Source organism: Notolepis coatsorum (genome assembly GCF_963971535.1).
Source record: "Notolepis coatsorum genome assembly, chromosome: 1".
Classification (NCBI taxonomy): domain Eukaryota; kingdom Metazoa; phylum Chordata; class Actinopteri; order Aulopiformes; family Paralepididae; genus Notolepis; species Notolepis coatsorum.
Window position 1 is genome coordinate 291,847,800 of NC_140165.1, and position 21,532 is coordinate 291,869,331.

The 21,532-nt window shown below is 48.7% G+C and overlaps 1 protein-coding gene across 1 annotated transcript in view; it reads right to left on the minus strand.

Annotated features, from left to right (window-relative positions):
- tenm4 (teneurin transmembrane protein 4) overlaps positions 1–21,532 on the minus strand; it is a 345,863-nt gene that overhangs the window by 63,872 nt on the left and 260,459 nt on the right. Inside the window, exons 19-22 of the mRNA XM_084310380.1 lie at positions 11,475–11,736; positions 9,519–9,786; positions 9,097–9,240; positions 3,960–4,209 (exon numbers count right to left, since the gene is read on the minus strand). Coding sequence (XP_084166506.1) covers positions 3,960–4,209; positions 9,097–9,240; positions 9,519–9,786; positions 11,475–11,736 — 924 coding nt within the window. The remainder of the gene's footprint in view (positions 1–3,959; positions 4,210–9,096; positions 9,241–9,518; positions 9,787–11,474; positions 11,737–21,532) is intronic.

Consider the following 21,532-nt stretch of genomic DNA (forward strand, 5'->3'; position numbering starts at 1 on the left):
TTAAAAAATATTGCTTAGGGGGTAATACAGCAAAAAAAAAAAAAAAAGCCTGCACTGTATTCATGTCTGCACATTCATCGAGAACCCTTTTGGGGAGAGCGTCATCAATGACGAGGGTGAAATTACAGCGAAATTACATATTCAATAATAGTAGATAATAATAGAGTACCATTTTCTGGAAGATGAAAAGCTTTGAAGCTAGGGTAAGTATATCTTACATTTCTGAGTTTGTTTCTTTTCCAGCGTCCATTGATTTTGTGAGCTTTACCACCAGATGGAAGTTAGGGCATCAGTGCAGACGGGGCTTGATACATTTTGCAGTTATTCTCAATGTCAAAATGACTATTGCAACCGACATCACCCTTGCTACTCTCAGTCAACCCTACACAGCGCTAGTAAGCATGACTGAATCTGACATGTAAACAAAAAGCAAATCGGACAAATTGATGAGAGTACTGCTCGTCTGTCTGCGCCGTTCACAGAAATGTATGTTACTGTATACCTGTCCTAGCTTACAAGCATTATTGAATCGGTATTTACAATTTTAATTTCGCTGTTATTCCGTGCTCCATTAATTTCCTCGTTGACTCTCTCCCACAAGGCTTTGAATTGTGTTCTCGGTGAACACGCAGGCATGAGTACGGGCAGGCTTTTTTTTCGAACATGTTGTAATACTCCCTAAATAATAATAAAAAAAATTATAAAAAGCCTGTTGTTCCCCTTTAAATTGAATTTGAGTGGCACTTCTCTTCTCACTGTAGAGGGAGCCCACTTCAAACCACTTACAGTAAAAGCATAATTTGAGCTTAAACACATCTACACTTAATAAAGCTGTACACTATTGAAAAATGTGTCCACGATGCCTGGATGTCTGTTTTTTTTTTTTTAAAGGGCCAGACCGCTCTCACAGGCCTTACTTTGACTCACTTTACGTTTCTTATTTTCCCCCTCTCTTTTCTTCATTGTGCCCAACAGGCGGTTGGTTTGGTGCCGTAGCGGCTAACGCAGTGGCGAGAGTGTCATCACCTCGGAGACGTTTTGAGTCACGGGGGCACGATTCAGCACAGTTCTGCCACAGCTGATAATCATTACGGACTGGACCTGTCGGCGAGGCGTCATTCAAAGTGGGGTCCGTGGCACTGTCAACTCTGCGCTGCGTCGCTTTGAATGACGATTGACCTTCCGACGAATCCACGGTGACAGGACACTGCGGCGAACCGCGGGGCGAACATGTCACCGTCGGTCCCGCTGACTAAGTTGAGTGATAAGTTAAAAAGTCTCCACGCCGGTTGCACGTTCATAAATGTCATGTATGTTGTGTATGTCATAAATGTCTATATGAATTGAAAATGGGGGACCCTGATGGAAACAAGACAAACGTCTTTCTCAGGTCTGCATCCCCTTAACAATTGTGTGTATTGAGCCGTACTGTATTGTACCCATTCTGCAATCTGTTAAATAAAGTTTTCATTCATTCATTCATTCATTCATTCATTCATTCATTCATTCATTCATTCATTCATTCCAGGCAGAACAGGCTTGGTCTGGATTATATATATATTTTTTAAATAAACGACTCCCATATTCGCGGGAGGTCACGGCAGAGAGCCTCGATTCCTGGATCCTCGCGTCCTTCTTGCCGCGCGGCCTCTCTATCTATCTAGGCACATGCAATTCGTCTGATACCTTATCGGCTCCAGATTGCATGTAGAAACGGCGCTGATCCCCCAGTGTTTAAAACTACGAGGCATTATTCCTCTGACCTTGAGCCGCGGCCGTGGTCTCCCATCTATATTCACTGACAACATCTAGTTTGTGGAAGATAATTGGATTTCGCGGCATGCTGGCACAGCGACGGAGGGGGCACTGGTTTGAGCGGGCGGTGGGGGGGCATCCTTAGTGGGGGGTCGGTGCACATTGTGGAGAGATCATCTGCCCCCCCCCCCCACCCCGCGCCCCTATCACCATGGCGCATATGTACAGTAAGACGCTGCCCTGTATTATACAGACACACACTGTGTCTTCTCGGGATAAAGCTCCTTTTTAATATGCAAATGTGTGTCGAGTGCTAAGAGCAAAAATGAATAGAGCTTTTGGCGTTTCCCTTCCAGAGTGAGAGAGAGAGGGATATATCGAGAGAGAGAGAGAGCGGTGCATGGGGTGTGCGTTTGTGTGCGCACATGTGGTGTGAGATAGAGAGCGAAGGGGGAGGAGGGTGCGGGCGCGCAGAGAAAGGGAGGAAGAGCTTCTGTGAGTGTGTTCTTGATGTGTTCAGCGTTGAAATGAATGGCAGATTACTAGTGTCACTCGTCTTTTCAACCTCGGCGCGGTTGCATCATCCCTGGCTTAAGTCACGACCCTCTGATAGAAAATCAATCCATAGCTCTTTGGCTGAGACCTGCTATCTAAAATCAGCATACAATGACAATTCCCACGGGCCCAACCAACCCTCCCCCCCCACCCCTCCCCCCCCTTACGCTGCGTGGTCCGTCAGTGATAACCACTCTGCATGTGCGTTCTGAAAGAGCACTCGAGTCCCTGTTCCATACAAAAGAAGACAACAAACCAGCAGTTACTTTTTCAAATGTAGCCTAATCACAGCAAACCATTTAATAACTAAATATAAAACTGGGAATACACGTTTGAAAGATTAAACCCTCTCATTTCCCCCCGCTCTGAGTACCTGTTTACTTGTTTATTGCACAATGTCGTTCTATTGGATTCTATTATATGTTATTACTATTGTATTATGCACATCGTTGCGGGCAAGACCACCCGCATTTCATTGTATACTCGTATGCCGTGACAAATAAAACTCTTGACTTGACTTGACCTGTATAAAATACTGGCTATTCTTTCCAGAGAAATAAATACATGTCTTTACCAGCGGCTTTCGTGGAAGTGTCGGGCGATTACACCAATAAAGAACGAGGTGAACGAGGCACGCCGCTCTCCTACCGCCTTTCTCTTTCATATTAAAAATAATAGTTCACAGATTTTATCCCACACACCCAAAGATCACAGCGGTGGACACACACTGCGAGGCGGAATGCAGGAACATGTTGAGGGCTCAGGAGAGGTCAGCTTAAGAATCAATAGAGCGCCAGCTTATTGGAAACAAAGGAAACGTAAAGGGAGATATGATGTTGAGGCACTCGATGGGGTCAGCGTGAGGACAGATATTCATCCTAATGCCCTCTATTGGCTTACCTATGCCTGAAGTCCTTATTTCTGTCCGAGGAGAAAGAGAGAGAGATAGAGAGAGAGCCAGAGGCAGCAGAAAGAAAAACGAAAGAGAACAGAGAGGAAATGTTAGTTGTTAGTGGATATAAGTAATTAAAAGAGAGCCATGACGCGAGATCTCATTTGCCGTCTCCTCCTAAGTCGCTCGCTGACACTAACAAAGACATCAATCTTTTCCCAGAGCGGGTTAGTTGAGCTGCAGTTAAGACCTCATTACATGCTCTCCAGGCCCCATCAAAGCCAAGCGCCAGCTGATGCAGGTGGGTGAGAGAGGCCAGACCATCAATCCTAGGGCCCATAGGGTCTTTCCTGTCTGTCTCGAGCTTCTCAGCTACAGACTCAGCGTCTTCCCCTCAGCAGCTCGCCTGGTAAATGAGTCAGGTGTCCCCCTGCTCCACCCCCCCCCCCCCCCCCCCCCCCCTCTATGGCGAGCTGCTATGGCTGGACCTTTGAACTTTGTGCTGCACTGTATACATGTCCCCAACCACTGCAGAACACTCACTGTTCTGTCCTGCACTTTATCACTATTTATTATTATTATTTGTGGAAAATAGTCATGCACTGAAAATGTTTGATCACGTTCCATTTGTATATAATATGGTGATTAAAGAAATCTGAATCTGAACCTCAGTGGTTTATGACCTGTGAGCCCCGTCTGAGCTTCCATTTGGAGCCGCGGGAGAGTGGGCGGGGCGTGTGGGCAGGCTTGGCTTTACCTGAGCTCCAGCACGCTGGTGACGTTCCCCGTGGTGAATATCCGGCGCACGTAGTTGAAGTCGCCCACGTACAGGCTGCCGTCGGAGCCGCAGGCCAGGGCCACGGGGGCCAGCAGCTTGTTGCCGTCGGCCAGGCCGTTGCAGCTCGGGCAGGAGATGCTGCGCCGGCGACCGTTCCCCATCACGCTGCCGATCACAGGAGGCTGCTGGGAGATGAAGACGTTCTCCCCGTTGCCCATGTGGAGGATGCCTGATGGGAAGAGGAAAACATGAGGAGGAGGAACACCTGTGGCCGGTCTGATTGGAGGAAGATGAGGAGGAGGAACACCTGTGACCGGTCTGATTGGAGTAGGAGGAGGAGGAGGAGGAACACCTGTGACCGGTCTGATTGGAGGAGGAGGAGGAGGAGGAGGAGGAGGAGGAACACCTGTGACCGGTCTGGATGAAGGAGGTGGAACACACACACACATGCATGCACAAAACCACGCATACACACAGACACGTACTGTACACACGCACACACACACACACACACATGCACTCGAGAAGTGTGCCTATAGGGAGGTGTAGTGGTTACAGTACATCACTGTTGTTTCCGGCCGGTCCACCTCGCTTGAAATTGCAATGTATTTCCAATGGACACATTTCTGAATCGTCTCGTTTAAAACAAATAAAGCATGAACATTGGCATGGTGCACCTTTCTGTGTGTATTCATCCACAATCTATAGCTCAACATGAAACAATTCGCAATTAATCGTAAAATTAATTATGTATAATTGTATTTCAACCAAAAATGCTTAAACAATAATGTTAGTGATAGAAGGGAACTCATTTTGTGCAAAAATGGAAAGCTTGCCAATGTTCATGAGGAAGAATTATTACAATAGCCGATAATACATTTTCCCAATGACAAATCCCTATACGGGTGGGCCGCGTGGGAAACTAAAGTGGCGTCAGACTACACCTCCCTATTGCTATATGTGACTCGACGTGACCAAACCCGACGTAATCCGTAAGTGTCAGAAAAACGAAAAAAGCTCTTGTTTTTTTTTACTGCTTTGAAATGTCATTAATGTGTTCCCTTATTTGCCCTTATTTGCAAACTTAAATACAACTTGTAAATGAGGTAATTATTGTTAGATATTTCGACAGTAATGACTCTCAATACTGTGGAAAGACTACAGCCGAGGGCATTTTACGCTGGGTGTGGTCTGTCGCGTGTGCTTCACAGGTACTTAACGAGGTGTTGAAACACACACGGACACACGCTCTCCTTTCTTAGCAGAGATAAGAACAATGTTAATACACTTATCTTAATGTTATAAGTTATAGCAACGTAACTTGTGACAAACGCAGTGTCTATATAAAAAAGATAAAAAAATAAAAAAGACCGTCATCAAAAAACGCGAGTCGGGACGCGGGTGTATTGTGATTAAATTAAACAACATTGGAAAAACCTCAGTCATGTAAATCTCGGAGATGCTTCTGCAGCCTCCAATCAATGTGATCATATTTGAAATTCAGCATCTGCACGTCCAGGGCGGCTCTCCTCCTCCCAGTGGCATTTTGTCTGACCTGACTACCTTTGAGCAACACCACATTAAAACCTTTGAGCAACACTACATTAAAACCTTTGAGCAACACTACATTACTACCTTTGAGCAACACCACATTAAAACCTTTGAGCAACACTACATTAAAACCTTTGAGCAACACTACATTAAAACCTTTGAGCAACACTACATTAAAACCTTTGAGCAGCACCACATTAAATTGAGCAACACCACATTCGGTCTATCGGAGGCGATCAGCCGAGCATCCCGCTGTCCGAGACTGATTGAATCTTAAGGGCTGCGGCTGCTGGTTCGGGGGAGCAGATGGGAAGCAATTAAATCAGGGGTGATTCTAAAAACCTTGGGCGTGAGCAGGACACAGAGGTGCCGGGGGGGGAGGAGATGTAGGGAGGAGGAGGGGACAGGAAGAAGAGGGGGAGGAGATGTAGGGAGAGGGGGAGCAGGAAGAAGAGGGGGAGGAGATGTAGGGAGGAGGAGGGGGAGCAGGAAGAAGAGGGGGAGGAGATGTAGGGAGAGGGGGAGCAGGAAGAAGAGGGGGAGGAGATGTAGGGAGGAGGGGGAGCAGGAAGAAGAGGGGGAGGAGATGTAGGGAGGAGGAAGAGGAGGAACAAGAGGGGGAGGAGATGTAGGGAGGAGGAGGGGGAGCAGGAAGAAGAGGGGGAGGAGATGTAGGGAGGAGGGAGGAGGAGGAACAAGAGGGGGAGGAGATGTAGGGAGGAGGAGGGGGAGCAGGAAGAAGAGGGGGAGGAGATATAGGGAGGAGGAGGGGGAGCAGGAAGAAGAGGGGGAGGAGATGTAGGGAGGAGGGAGGAGGAGCAGGAAGAAGAGGGGGAGGAGATGTAGGGAGGAGGGAGGAGGAAGAGGAGGAAGAAGAGGGGGAGGAGATGTAGGGAGGAGGAGGGGGAGCAGGAGGGGAGGAGGAAGAGGAAGAAGAGGGGGAGGAGATGTAGGGAGGGGGAGGGGGAGCAGGAAGAAGAGGGGGAGGAGATGTAGGGAGGAGGGAGGAGGAGGAGCAGGAGGGGAGGAGGAAGAAGAGGGGGAGGAGATGTAGGGAGGAGGGAGGAGGAGGAGCAGGAGGGGAGGAGGAAGAAGAGCGGGAGGAGATGTAGGGAGGAGGGAGAAGGAGGGACGGGAGCAGGAGGGGGAGGAGGAGGAGCAGGATGAGGAGATGTAGGGAGGAGGAGAAGGAGGGGTGGGATCAGGAGGGGGAGGAGGAAGAGGAGGGGTAGGAGATGTCGGGAGGAGGGGGAGCAGGAGGAGGGAGAGGAGGGGGAGGAGGAGGAGAAGGAGATGTAGGGAGGGGGAGAAGGAGATGTAGGGAGGAGGGAGAAGGAGGGGTGGGAGCAGGAGAGGGAGGAGGAAGAGGAGGGGTAGGAGATGTCGGGAGGAGGGGGAGCAGGAGGAGGGAGAGGAGGGGGAGGAGGAGGAGGAGAAGATGTAGGGAGGGGGAGAAGGAGATGTAGGGAGGAGGGAGAAGGAGGGGTGGGAGCAGGAGAGGGAGGAGGAAGAGGAGGGGTAGGAGATGTCGGGAGGAGGGGGAGCAGGAGGAGGGAGAGGAGGAGGAGAAGGAGATGTCGGGAGGGGAGAAGGAGGGGTGGGAGCAGGAGGGGGAGGAGGAGGAGAAGGATATGTAGGGAGGGGGTGGAGGAGAAGGAGATGTAGGGAGGAGGGAGAAGGAGAAAGAGATGTAGGGAGGGGGAGGAGGAGGAGGGGTTGTTTGAGAAGAAACAGCTCTCTTCCTCTTCAGAACAGCGCGTTCAGACTCAAAGTGGGCCATGTGTGACAGATGGAAGTGGCACCTTCCTGCACACTTCTCATGTAAGTACGGAGTACGCCTCATTTCCTCTGATGAGCCCCTCCTGACACTCGCAGACACCCCAAATGTGCCTCCGTCCGTTCATTCCAACCTCCTGGCGTTCAGCGAGTAATTTACTGGTAAAAGAAAATTGACCTCCCACCCGCCCTCTCACCCAAAAAGGCACTGCTGTAATAAAATAAAATAAAGAAATATATAAAAGAAATGTCTGAGACTGTGTGACATCCTCGCGCTACAGGGCGGAGAGAACAATGTCACTGAAAGCACACCTTAGGGCCGCAGCATAGTAGACACATTAGGACATCCGTGCGTGTGTGTGTGTGTGTGTTTATGTGTGTGTGTGTGTGTGTGTGTGTGTGTGTGTGTGTGTGTGTGTGTGTGTGTGTGTGTGTGTGTGTGTGTGTGTGTGTGTGTGTGTGTGTGTGTGTGTGTCTGTGTGTGTCTGTGTGTGTGTGTGCATCATACACTGGCATTAGCAAACCCAATGCTTGACATTCTCCATGCTTTTATGCGGTCTGCACTGGGGCGTGACAAATTCTCTCAATGATTCCTCACCAGCTGTGTCAATGAATTACACTCGCAAATGGGAACTAATCAGGGCTTAGCTACAGGTTAGCTCACCGCTCTGGATGTTGAGGACATGACGCTTAGCTACAGGTTAGCTCACCGCCTTGGATGTTGAGGGCATGACGCTTAGCTACAGGTTAGCTCACCGCTCTGGATGTTGAGGACATGGTGCTTAGCTACAGGTTAGCTCACCGCCTTGGATGTTGAGGGCATGACGCTTAGCTACAGGTTAGCTCACCGCTCTGGATGTTGAGGACATGGCGATTAGCTACAGGTTAGCTCACCGCTCTGGATGTTGAGGACATGGTGCTTAGCTACAGGTTAGCTCACCGCTCTGGATGTTGAGGGCATGGTGCCTAGCTACAGGTTAGCTCACCGCTCTGGATGTTGAGGGCATCGCTAACATGATGCTTAGCTACTGGTTAGCTCACCGCTCTGGATGTTGAGGGCATGGTGCCTGTCTACAGGTTAGCTCATCGCTAACATGATGCTTAGCTACTGGTTAGCTCACCGCTCTGGATGTTGAGGGCATGGTGCCTGTCTACAGGTTAGCTCATCGCTAACATGATGCTTAGCTACAGGTTAGCTCACCGCTCTGGATGTTGAGGGCATGGTGCCTGTCTACAGGTTAGCTCATCGCTAACATGATGCTTAGCTACTGGTTAGCTCACCGCTCTGGATGTTGAGGGCATGGTGCCTGTCTACAGGTTAGCTCATCGCTAACATGATGCTTAGCTACTGGTTAGCTCACCGCTCTGGATGTTGAGGGCATGGTGCCTGTCTGTCTACAGGTTAGCTCATCGCTAACATGATGCTTAGCTACTGGTTAGCTCACCACTCTGGATGTTGAGGGCATGGTGCCTGTCTACAGGTTAGCTCACCGCTCTGGATGTTGAGGGCATGGTGCCTGTCTGTCTACAGGTTAGCTCATCGCTAACATGATGCTTAGCTACATGTTAGCTCACCGCTCTGGATGTTGAGGGCATGGTGCCTGTCTGTCTACAGGTTAGCTCATCGCTAACATGATGCTTAGCTACTGGTTAGCTCACCACTCTGGATGTTGAGGGCATGGTGCCTGTCTACAGGTTAGCTCACCGCTCTGGATGTTGAGGGCATGGTGCCTGTCTGTCTACAGGTTAGCTCATCGCTAACATGATGCTTAGCTACATGTTAGCTCACCGCTCTGGATGTTGAGGGCATGGTGCCTGTCTACAGCCCATCCTCCCAGGTTGGAGGCGGTGGTTTCGTAGCCCTGCAGAACCGCGGTCCTCTTCTCCCACAGGATGAAGTCCGGACACGACTCGTACTCAAAGCCCACAGACACTTGAGAAAGAAGCAACAGGGATTATTGTGAGTGACGTTACAGTAGGACCTCGTATTGGTTCATAATTACTTACATTATATTTATCAGTAGTACCCATCAATATTTACTCGTCATTACCAGATCTTACCCTAAATTACTAGGTAATCTCTGGCTATTTCTATGTTATTACATGCCTTGTCATTTGCATAAACGCAATATAATAAGTGCCACCCGCGTGGCTTATGAATAACAGAGTAAAAAGAAAAGTTGATAAATAATAATCCGCTCCACGACTCACCGAAAGCTTCGGACAGGCCGTAGACCTTCTGGCTGTAGACGTCGGCCTTGTCCCAGACGAAGTCGTACGCGAGGTTGGGGCCGGCGGGGAACCACTTCCTGAACAGCCTTCCCTCCACGGACACCATGAGGTGGACCTTCATCAGGTTGAAGGGGGTGGTGGAGTGGGTGAGGATCACCCGCAGCATGGACTTGTAGCCCGGGGTGCGGCTGCTCATGTAGCTCAGCCTCATGTCTGACCCGGGGATGGGCACGGCCTCCTGCAAGGACTGAGGAGCGAGGGGAGACATTTAAATGTTTTACGTCATGGACGCGGAACCAAACCCGCCATTATGACAGCTGACCTACATGGCTTGTGTATCGTTTAACTGGGAGGACATGTTCTCATTCTGTTAATATTATAAAATGGTTATAGGTTAGGAGGGTTAGAAACTGTGAGTGACTGTGTACACACACACACACACACACACACACACACACACGCGCACACACGCACGCGCTTGACCTCCACGGCAAATGTAAGCCTCCATGGGAGAAAACTATGGTCGCTAGGTGGGGGGGCCTGGGGGACGGGGGGACACTGTCATGGACAGACCGACGGACCAACCAACCAACAGAGTGAGCTATAGAGCTGCTGGTCGCAGCAAGAAAACAAAACATAAATCACTATTTGTTCTGCCGCCAGCTACTCCTGTGGTCTTTTGGCCCGGATATTCAAGGCCCTGCCTCCGGCAAGTCTATGGACTCAAGGGGAGCACAGAAACGTCAATGAGAGAACAATTAGGCAGGGAGTGTTATGGAGAATTCATTACACAGTACAGTGACCATTACTCATAATTGATTCAATAATAGCATGTCCTTCAATGGGACAATAGCGGTTCCTGCAAATCTATATGACAGCGGCCCTGCGACAGAATGCCCTTGGGGCTTAAGTTAACTTGCACAGCAGTGAAAGAAAATACAGGTGGGTAAAATGTTTGGGGGGGGGGGGGTGTCCTCAAGTCAAGTCTGGGGACCCGGTGGTATGTGTGTACTGTTATCAGTTACATTTAGGATCAAGGGTCAGGGGTCAACGACACACCCGGCTAGAGATGACACGCTACTCTACACTAATTACAGTAAGTCACCTCCTCGTCTCCCACCTCTACACACAAGGACAGCGAGAGCGGCGATTAAGACAGCTGCTCAGCTCAATTAAACCAACAGCGAGCGGTGGAGGCAGGGGGGGGGGGGGGGGGGAGGGGTGGAGCGGAGCTCTTCGATTATGATGTGTTTTGTTATAGATGCTTGCGGGGTGTAGCCATGTCTGTCTGCTTAATTGATCAGAATGGCCCTTTAACCGGCAGAGGTGTAAATTGGCTGGTGTCCCTGCATTGGCTCAGGGGGGGAAAGGAGAGACAGGCCCCTCTAAAAATAGACTAGACTGCACACCGAATTCAGCGATATGCCATAAATCTTACAAAGCAAACCGGGAGACAAAGTAATTAGAGAAGGGCATTGAGACACCCACTAGACATACTGCAGGCACCAACACACAGACACACACATACTGTACATACATACATAAAAACATGAAACCACTATCATCAAAAGGTAAAAATGTGGCCTTTTAAAGTCCTACTTGTAATCTCAGTTGGGGAGAGATTCCAACACCGGAGAAATTAATAGCAATCATCATCATTCTGCTGCTCCTCAGACAGGACAACGCCCGCGTTCCACGGACCAATCACAACGCCCGTGTTCCACGGACCAATTACAACGGCCAGATAAAATCACAGCACTGCCACGAGCCAGAGCTCCTCCCGGTGTTTGATGTATAGTCTTTAGAGTAGGGGGGGGTACCGTAGCTCTCCGCGAGACGTGTTGCATGAATCATTGAGGAGCCCATGTAGATCACCACCCGCAGGCCAGACGGGGGGCAGATAGGGGGCAGATGGGGGGGGAGGGGGGGTATCACCTGGATTTCTGGGACGATGGTTCCCCTCTCGGAGCAGTAGCCGGCGAAGGCGGTGAGGGGGGCGGGCGACACCACGGGGCCGGGCCGGGCGAAGCTGCTGAGGTCACAGCTGGGGATTTCGTTCTCCTCGTGCCGCATGACGATGGTGTCCATGACGAAGAAGCGTCCCCATGGCAACCAGAGCGTGTGCTCCTGGGTGATGAATGGAGCGCGCTCGAAGTGCAAGGCTGTGGCTATGCCTCCGTTGGTCACCAAGTCGAAACTGGAACACAAGACAGTTTGTATTATTGGGCGGGGGATGAATATTAATTTACACACAGTGGAGACGAATGGCATATTTTCTTTCCCAACCTAACTTAATAATGAACTTACAATCCCCATTAGCGACGGTTGTAATCTGCTGTGTGTCGAGGATTAGACCATGCCACATTTCACTCTGAATATAATGAATATTTTCTAATTAAGTGTTGCCATAAAAAGATCAAATTGTAATGACTTAATGTCGCAACAAATGAAAGACTCGTCTTTAAGAAAGGATGCAGTTCTGCCATTTAGTGCATTATCTCTCATGAACACACGCTCGCCCAGCAACACGACCGAATGATTAAGCAGTCGACACAACATACCGCGTTGTGGAGAGGAGCACCTCTTAATTAATGTCATGAGCTGAATAGGAGACAATTCTATTTAGGGAACAGGACAGACAGACAGACGCCCCGGCCTTGGGTTCAGGCCTGTAATGGGACTTTTAAATCCAAAAGCTTGTGTAAAGCAGTGAACGCACGTTTAAATATAGCTGGAAGAGGTCCGGTGCAGAGACACGTGCTGCAGCCACTTCTCTATCGATCCCTCAAACGAAGGCTGTCCGCTCTGACATCAGTCTAAAAGCCCTGCAATGCAATCCCATCTGCTGCATCACACGAACAGGGGCTCTGCTCTGCCTCTCTGGTCTGGCCTGACTGGCTCTTGCTAAACAAGCTGCAGTCTGGTGCTTTCATCATCCCTGCCTGCTGCATGGTGACAGCACTACACCTGCAACTGCTGGAGCCCACGCTCCACTACTCTGCACTACTACACAACTTCTCCCTAAGAGCCGGTTAGCAGCACCTGGCCATCTGCTGGCCCCCTGGGACAGGGCCTAACCTCCACCTGGGACAGGGCCTAACCTCCACCTGGGACAGGGTCTAACCTCCACCTGGGACAGGGCCTAACCTCCACCTGGGACAGGGCCTAACCTCCACCTGGGACAGGGCCTAACCTACACCTGGGACAGGGCCTAACCTCCACCTGGGACAGGGCCTAACCTCCACCTGGGACAGGGTCTAACCTCCACCTGGGACAGGGTCTAACCTCCACCTGGGACAGGGCCTAACCTCCACCTGGGACAGGGCCTAACCTCCACCTGGGACAGGGTCTAACCTCCACCTGGGACAGGGCCTAACCTACACCTGGGACAGGGCCTAACCTCCACCTGGGACAGGGCCTAACCTCCACCTGGGACAGGGTCTAACCTCCACCTGGGACAGGGTCTAACCTCCACCTGGGACAGGGCCTAACCTCCACCTGGGACAGGGCCTAACCTCCACCTGGGACAGAGCCTAACCTCCACCTGGGACAGAGCCTAACCTCCACCTGGGACAGAGCCTAACCTCCACCTGGGACAGGGCCTAACCTCCACCTGGGACAGAGCCTAACCTCCACCTGGGACAGGGTCTAACCTCCACCTGGGACAGGGCCTAACCTCCACCTGGGACAGAGCCTAACCTCCACCTGGGACAGGGCCTAACCTCCACCTGGGACAGAGCCTAACCTCCACCTGGGACAGAGCCTAACCTCCACCTGGGACAGAGCCTAACCTCCACCTGGGACAGAGCCTAACCTCCACCTGGGACAGAGCCTAACCTCCACCTGGGACAGGGCCTAACCTCCACCTGGGACAGAGCCTAACCTCCACCTGGGACAGAGCCTAACCTCCACCTGGGACAGGGCCTAACCTACACCTGGGACAGAGCCTAACCTCCACCTGGGACATGGCCTAACCTCCACCTGGGACAGGGCCTAACCTACACCTGGGACAGGGCCTAACCTCCACCTGGGACAGGGCCTAACCTCCACCTGGGACAGGGCCTAACCTCCACCTGGGGAGCCTAGACTTCAAATTACAGGTAAAGTGTAGCAGCACAGCACTGCGTGGTCTGTGGTCTCTAATTTAGGAAAACACCCCCCATTGGACCGTCCAGGCTGCTATTAAAAGAACCCACTCAGTCCCGCCTCCCTCGAGGGCAGACAAACAAACAAAAGGTCCTCTCCGACCCTTGGCATCACGCCCTTGACTCGGTGTGAGTGAGGTTGCGGCTCCCCCTGTGGGCACCGTGACAGCGGTGTCCTTGGCGCGGAGCGTCAGCGGCCACGCTGATCCCCGCGGCAGCCGGCAGAGGCCCAGTGCATGCGCACTCACAACACCTCTGGACAGATACCCGCCGGGGGGGCGGCGTGGCCAATCGATGAGGGGATTCACTGGCTGTTATCAATCACGACAACAGCCGTAAGCCATGTGACAAACCTTGTTAAGCTACCTCCACCGGCCCCTCCGCGCGGGCCCTCGGGGGAACGTGTCAGGCTCAAAGAGTTAACCCTGCCAATGGGCCCGGCGCCACTCATACAAATGATGAACAATCACTTGTCGACGACGGCGGCCAATGTATATTCATCACGGACCTGATGAGCGTTTCTATAGGCCGACTTCTCAAGGGCGAAAGCCTTGAACGCGAGAGTGTGAACGGCGGACGAACGAAAAAGGCCAAATAAAGTGTTTTTAGTTTTTTTTCCCTACTCATTAACTCATTGGCTGCCAAAAACTAGTATTGCTGTGTTTCGTCGACAACGGTTGAGCGCCAAAAACGAGTTTTCTCGTTTTTAGATCCTTTGATCTTTTCCCTTTGATCCCCATTCTAAACACTCGCTCGGAGCTGCCTGTGTCTCCCTGGCACCGCTGCCTAAGTTAAAATTGCAATGACGATCGAATCCCGCCAGGTGGCAGTATCGCCTACCTTTTGAACTGGGTATTGGCTCTCGGTATTTCTCTCTCTGCTTTTCTTTTGCTGCAGGAACTCCTCCCCCTCAGAGGGAATCAGGACAGAGCAATCGGTCGGAGATTTGATGCCTCAAACCTATTAGTTTCCCGTATGATAGCCATGCCCAATATACACGAGTAATTGCGATCGCGATGGGACAACTGGGATTTATTCATTTTGGAGTACCTTCTGACTAAGGTAAGGTCTATCTTAGGTAACCTGCTGGTATTTTTTTTACCTAAAACGTGCTTTTGTACCGATAACAGTGTCGTATTTTACCGAACCTAAAACATGCTTTTGGTAACGATTGCAGTTTCGAGGTAAAATGACCCCCCCCCCCCCCCCCCACTTGATGATTTTGTGAAGTAGCATATATATATATGGTATATACCTTTGATTTGGAAATATTCAGAGTTTCAGGTGAGCAACCCGAACGATTTGGGCATAATGCATATAACACGTCATATCTCGCAATCTAGAAAAAAAGACTGGATTATTTTGGAAAGGGGCGATGTTTAGCATGGAATAGCGCACAAACTAAAGTATGTAGAAATGAACTGGTTAGTCAGTGTTGGACTATAAACAATGCCTGTCAAATGAGCCTATTGTCTCCATAGCTATAATACAGAACACACTATGGGTCCGCAAACATCGCGAAAATGGTCAATAACAGCATGGCGGTCAATGAGTTAATGTACAAATGTACCTAAAACTGGAACAGTTCAGTGAGCAGAGCCAGTATCTGCCTCCACACCAACAACTACCACACATATTTTTTTAAAAGAGACTATTTTTGTTCCAGGGAGAAGAGCGTTTCCCAGATAGCGGGGATGGTATATTTCACTAGATGAAGCCCTTGGACAATAAAGCACATAAACATGAGTTGAGACAGCTTCCCGGTTCTAAGTGGCTGAACAGGTGCATTTCTGATTTCACGCTGCATCCAGCCTGTTTACAGTCACTGCAGGGGAGACTGGGCATGTTTACAGGGGAAGCCGGGAGATGGAGTGGTGTTTACACTCACGCTGGAAGGGAAAGAGAGAGAGAGAGGGGGGTGGCGGGGGGAGAAGGAGAGAGATGGAGAGAGCAGTGTAGGAGAGGAAGGGGAGGGGAGGAGAGGAGAGGAGAGGAGAGGAGAGGAGAGGAGAGGAGAGGAGAGGAGAGGAGAGGAGAGGAGAGGAGAGGAGAGGAGAGGAGAGGAGGAAAAATGGAGACATACATAAATGGGTTAGAGAGAGATGAGGAGGCGGTGGGGGGGGGCGGGGTGGTGGCGGAAAGGACATGAGACCTCCGGGGCTTAGAGATCTTAAGTGGACGAATGAACCTCCCTCGGAATGGGGAGCTTAAGGAGAGGAGAGGAGAGGAGGGGTGGGGAGGGGAGAGGAGAGTAAAGGAGAGGGAGATGAGAGGAGATAGAGGATATGGGATGAGGGGAGAGTAAAGGAGAGGGAGGAGAGAGGCGGGATAGGAGAGGAGGAGAGGGGGAGGGGATAGCACAGGAGAGGAGAGGAAATGAGAGTATAGGAGAGGAGAGGAGGGGTGGGGAGAGCACAGGAGAGGAGAGTAAATTAGAGGCAGGGGAGAGGAGGGAAGCAGAGAGGAGAGGAGGGGAGCGGAGAAGAGATGGAGATGGGAGAAGAGAGCATGAAATGATGGAGTACAGGTGCAGTGAGAAAGGTAGAGATGATGAGATGAGGATGAGAGGGTTTTGTGAAGGGAGGGGAGGGGAGAGTAAAGGAGAGGGAGAGGAGAGGAGGGGAGAGTAAACGAGAGGGAGAGGAGAGTAAATGAAAGGGGGGGGGAGGAGGAGATAGGAGGGGAGATGAGGGAAGCAGAGAGGAGGGGAGCAGAGAGGAAGATGGGAGAAGAGAGCATGAAAGGATGGAGTACAGGTGCAGTGAGAAAGGTAGAGATGATGAGATGAGTAAAGGAGAGGAGAGGAGTGGAGATGAGAGTAAATGAGGGAGAGTAAAGGAGAGGGAGAGGAGAGTAAAAGAGAGGGAGAGGAGAGTAAAGGAGAGGGAGAGGAGTGGAGATGAGAGTAAATGAGGGAGAGTAAAGGGAGGAGTAAAGGGAGAGGAGAGGAGAGTAAAAGAGAGGGAGAGGAGAGTAAAGGAGGGGAGAGGAGGGGATATGAGAGTAAATGAGAGGGAGGGTCAAGGAGAGGGAGAGAAGAGGAGGGAGAGGAGAGTAAATGAGAGGGAGCGGAGAGGAGAGGGGAGAGCAGAGTAAATGAGAGGGAGAGTAGAGGAGAGTAAAGGAGAGGGGATGATGGGAGGGGAGAGCAGGGTAGGAGAGGAGTAGGAGAGGAGAGAAGAGGGAGAGGAGAGGAGAGCACAGGAGAGGGGGGAGGGGAGAGCACAGGAGAGGAGGGGAGAGAGAGTAAAGGAGAGGAGAGAAGAGGAGTGGAGGGAAGATGACAGGAGAGGAGAGGACAGGAGAGGAGAGGAGAGAAGAGGAGTGGAGGGAAGATGACAGGAGAGGACAGGAGAGGAGAGGAGAGAAGAGGAGTGGAGGGAAGATGACAGGAGAGGAGAGGAGAGGACAGGAGAGGAGAGGAGGGGATAAAAGAGTAAAGGAGAGGGAGAGGAGAGGGGGTGAGGGGAGGGGATAGGAGGACACAGGAGAGAAGCAGAGAGGAGAGGAGAGGGAGAGGGGAGAAGAGGCATGAAAGGATGGAGTACAGGTGCAGTGAGAAAGGTAGAGATGATGAGATGAGGATGAGAGGGTTTTGTGAAGTGAAGGGCAGGGAAGGAAGGAGAGAAGAGAGAAGGAAAGAAGAAAGAGGGTGTTTGAGATTAAAACCAGCAGCGGGGAGGAGGGGGACGGGATGCAGGCTTTTTAGGGTGTCACTGACGGATGTGGGTGCTGCAGGGGAAGTGGGGCTTGGAGCAGAAAGGCCAATACACGTTAGGGCATGATAGAGGGTCCAGCCTGGCCACAAGGCCTTCATTAATGCTACTGTAGTGCATAAGAGAGATACAGGAGGCTGCCACAGATGGGACACCCTGTGTGTGTGTGTGTGTGTGTGTGTGTGTGTGTGTGTGTGTGTGTGTGTGTGTGTGTGTGTGTGTGTGTGTGTGTGTGTGTGTGTGTGTGTGTGTGTGTGTGTGTGTGTGTGTGTGTGTGTGTGTGTGTGTGTGTGTGTGTGTGTGTGTGTGTGTGTGTGTGTGTGTCTGTGTGTGTGTGTGTGTGTGTGTGTGTGTGTGTGTGTGTGTGTGTGTGTGTGTGTGTGTGTGTGTGTGTGTGTGTGTCTGTATGTGTGCGCATGCACGCTCCAAATACTATTTTGTGTAATGAACAGCAATGTACCAAGACTGTTTTTTTTTTGTTTTCACAAAACTTGTTTTTCTCAAATTCATCGACGGGGTCTTGATACAAGTATTGGCGGTATGACAGCTAAACCTGGGATGCTACCACACTTTCTAGCCGTCCAATTTCTTTGTAAACATGTGTTACTTATGATGGGTGAAGAAAATTCCAAAATGAACATTTTCCATCTACAAGCCAAACAAGAACACGTTGCACATACACCCTACATTTAGACAGTCTAAAACATTTATTTTCTGTATTGTACACTGGAGGCAGAGAGGAGCAACAGCCACTGGGTTTCCAGGGTCAGACAGATAACTAGGTTATTACTACAACCTTGTGCTTTTTTAACCAATAACATTCACGGGATATCTAGAAGCTATACAGTTTACCACCGCAGAAGACTACAGAGAGTGGCCCGATCAGCTGAACACACAATTGGAGGTGGGCTTCCCACTCTCCAGACCATTTATACCAAGCGTTGCAGGGCCAAGGCTAAGAGAATAACCAAAGACTCTAGTCACCAAAACAACTGCCTCTTTGCACTGCTGCGGTCAGGCAAGCGCTACCAGTACAGAGAGACTCAGAAGGAGCTTCTATCCCCAGGGCCCAGGAGTTCAAAACTTGTAATCCCTATTGATTGATTGATTGACAATTTTAATGAACAGATTGCAGAATGGGTACAGTACAGTACAGCTCAATACACACAATTGTTAAGGGGATGCAGACCAGAGAAAGACGTTCGTCTTGTTTACATCAGGGTCCCCAATTTTCAATTCATAATGAGTTGAAATGAATGAATCCAAATCTGATCCGATCAGATAGGGATTAAAAGTTTTGAACTCCTGGGCCCAGGCCATCAGGATGCTCAATGACAATGTAACATCATCAACCCATCCATCTACACTCATTGTACACACATCCACATACACACACTCACTTTAAAAAAACACTCACCTTAACACTTTGACTGCCACTCACGGCTTTTCTCGGATTTACAATAGTTACGTTGAAAGCCACTCACAAGATTTCTTTTATTTTTATTTTTTGCGATCTGAAATCATATTGCATCACGCAAGCCTACCCTAGCCTACCCAAAGGCCGCCGGCGATCAGATGTGAAAAAAGCGCCCCCTATCGTCTCCCAGATGACATCAGGGATTTTGGAATGGACTCAATGAAAATGGACGGGGGAAAAAAAATATTCCAGTCCACATTTTCCAGTCCACTGATGCAGCCGGGGTTACCAGAGTTCATTCTGGAGACTCTGAGCCGCGGCAAGCATGAGTTCTACTGTATACACGTTATATCTATACACTTATCGATTTTTTCTAATGGTGATCAGGAATTGGAATATACCAGTTGGATACCATCTGATGTCAGGTAAGGAATCTATGTTATCAGTGTTAGGATAATCAGACTCGTTTTGATGAAGATATAAGCTGTTTTCTGATATGTGCTCCAGCGGTTTCACTGTAAAATCCATGAGGAAATGAAAACGGCTATTATCAGCGCGCGCCTCGAATGTGCGTGCGTGTACGTATACTATTGATCATCTAGCGTTTATTTGAAAACGATTCATAAATAGGCCGACAAATATCAACGTTCTGGAATATTCCAGTAAAAGACGATTATCACAGAATGGGCTGTTTTTTACCTCAAAACGGGTGCTTTTCAAAATGCTCTCAAACGGAAATGAAGCGATAAAAAACCAATCTGCCTTGACAACACTGACTGGAAAATGATTCTTTGATAAGTGACGGGCAGATTAGACACATAGCCATAATTTAAAACATAGATTAGGCGATATTAACGTTAACATTAGCGCCGATGGTGGCACTGAAAGTGTTAACACTCACTTTAGACACTTTAACACTACATTATATTTATCTATTTATTAAAGAGATAATTTGCATTTGCACCTTGTCTTAAAAAAAAGTTATTGTACCTCATTGTCTGCATTTGTACCTCATTGTCTGCATTTTTACTTCATTGTACTTAGATTGTACTTAGGTTGCACTTTAGTTTGTATATTGTATTGTATATTGTATATTGTATAGTGTTATTCCTCTTTTACTTACTTTTGTACTGTATGAAACACATTCTCAAGGACTCATACAGAACTAAGCATTTCACTGTAATGTACAGTACCTTATACGTGACAAATAAAAAACAAACAAATGTTTAGGGGAAATGTCAGACTAATGCATTTCAGAAGCACAAAGCACCTCAGTAGAGCTCCTCTGCGTTCCTGTGTGGACAGTAGATTTCAGAGGCCTGTAGCCTCGTGCTACATGTTGGACTTCAGCAGATTGCTGTGGTTAAAGATTTAGACATAGAAAGGAGTCTCTGTTCCTTCTTTCGAATTTTTTTTTTATCTGACATATAGCTACCATAGTTAATATTAATTTATGACCATTAGCACTATGTTCTATTGGCATGTTTCATTCCATTATTTTCTCCTTTCAGCTGTGTTTGACGCATAACGTACCAGGGTACCTTAAGGGTTGTGATTGAATCCACTGGGAATTGACTATTACATGTATTTATATTAGGGCTGTCCCCGACTAAGGATTTGGATGGTCGACTATGATTGGCCAAAATTTGCTGTTAGTCGACTATTGGTAGACAAAAATATATATATATATATATATATATATATATATATATATATATATATATATATATATATATATATATATATATATATATATATATATATATAATATTTTTAATATTTGTTTTTTGTTTACATTTTTTATAATTCCATTTGGGCTGTGGGGGGTGCTTAATGTCTGAAGGAGTTGACTGAAGGCTTCTTGTCCTCTGCAAAAGCATGCAATTGGTCCACTGATGGATACATCTTGATATTTGTCTAGTCTAGTGTGTTCATTAGATGGGTGAAATCCTCTTTCAGTGCCTCTGTGCCTGTTTCCGTAGGCAGTTAGCCTCTGGTATGCGTGCCATTAGCGTTAGCCACGCTTCTAGGCCTCTTTTCTTTTGGAAAGAATGATACAATAAATTAATTAATTAAAAAAATTATAAATATATATTTTTTTGTATTCGACTAAGAGGTTGGCTAGTCGACTACGGCTCCTTTCGACCGATTAGTCGACTAATCGACTAATAGGGGTCAGCCCTAATTTATATACATTAATGAGAACATCTTCAAATGCATTGGAAAGGTCCGTCTCTAAGCCTAATTACTCAAGACAAATGCTACGTTAGATGTCGTGAACAAGACGTCTCACGCCTCTAAAATGAATCCATTGATATCCAAGACGGACATAATCTATCAAATCAATACAGCATATTGCGGCAGCTTCCAGTACAGACCACACCCGCTCATATGGATAACATTTGAAGTTGGAACAGGTGCAGATTGGGTCCCCTACGAGGCAGACGGCTCGTGTGCTGCACATCACTGTGTTGCTACAGCCTATCTGCCCTTCAGCAGGAGACGTGAGGTAACATGGAAAACCCGTTGTTTACGGCTGTCTTATCTTTTCAGGTGTCATAGCGGTATGCGGGAGTGGGGAGGTACATGTAGGAAAACAAAACAATAATAGAAATAATAATAATAATAATAATAATAATAATAATAATAATAATAATAATAATAATAATAATAATAATAATAATTATATCAATAATAATAAGAGTCCTAACAGTT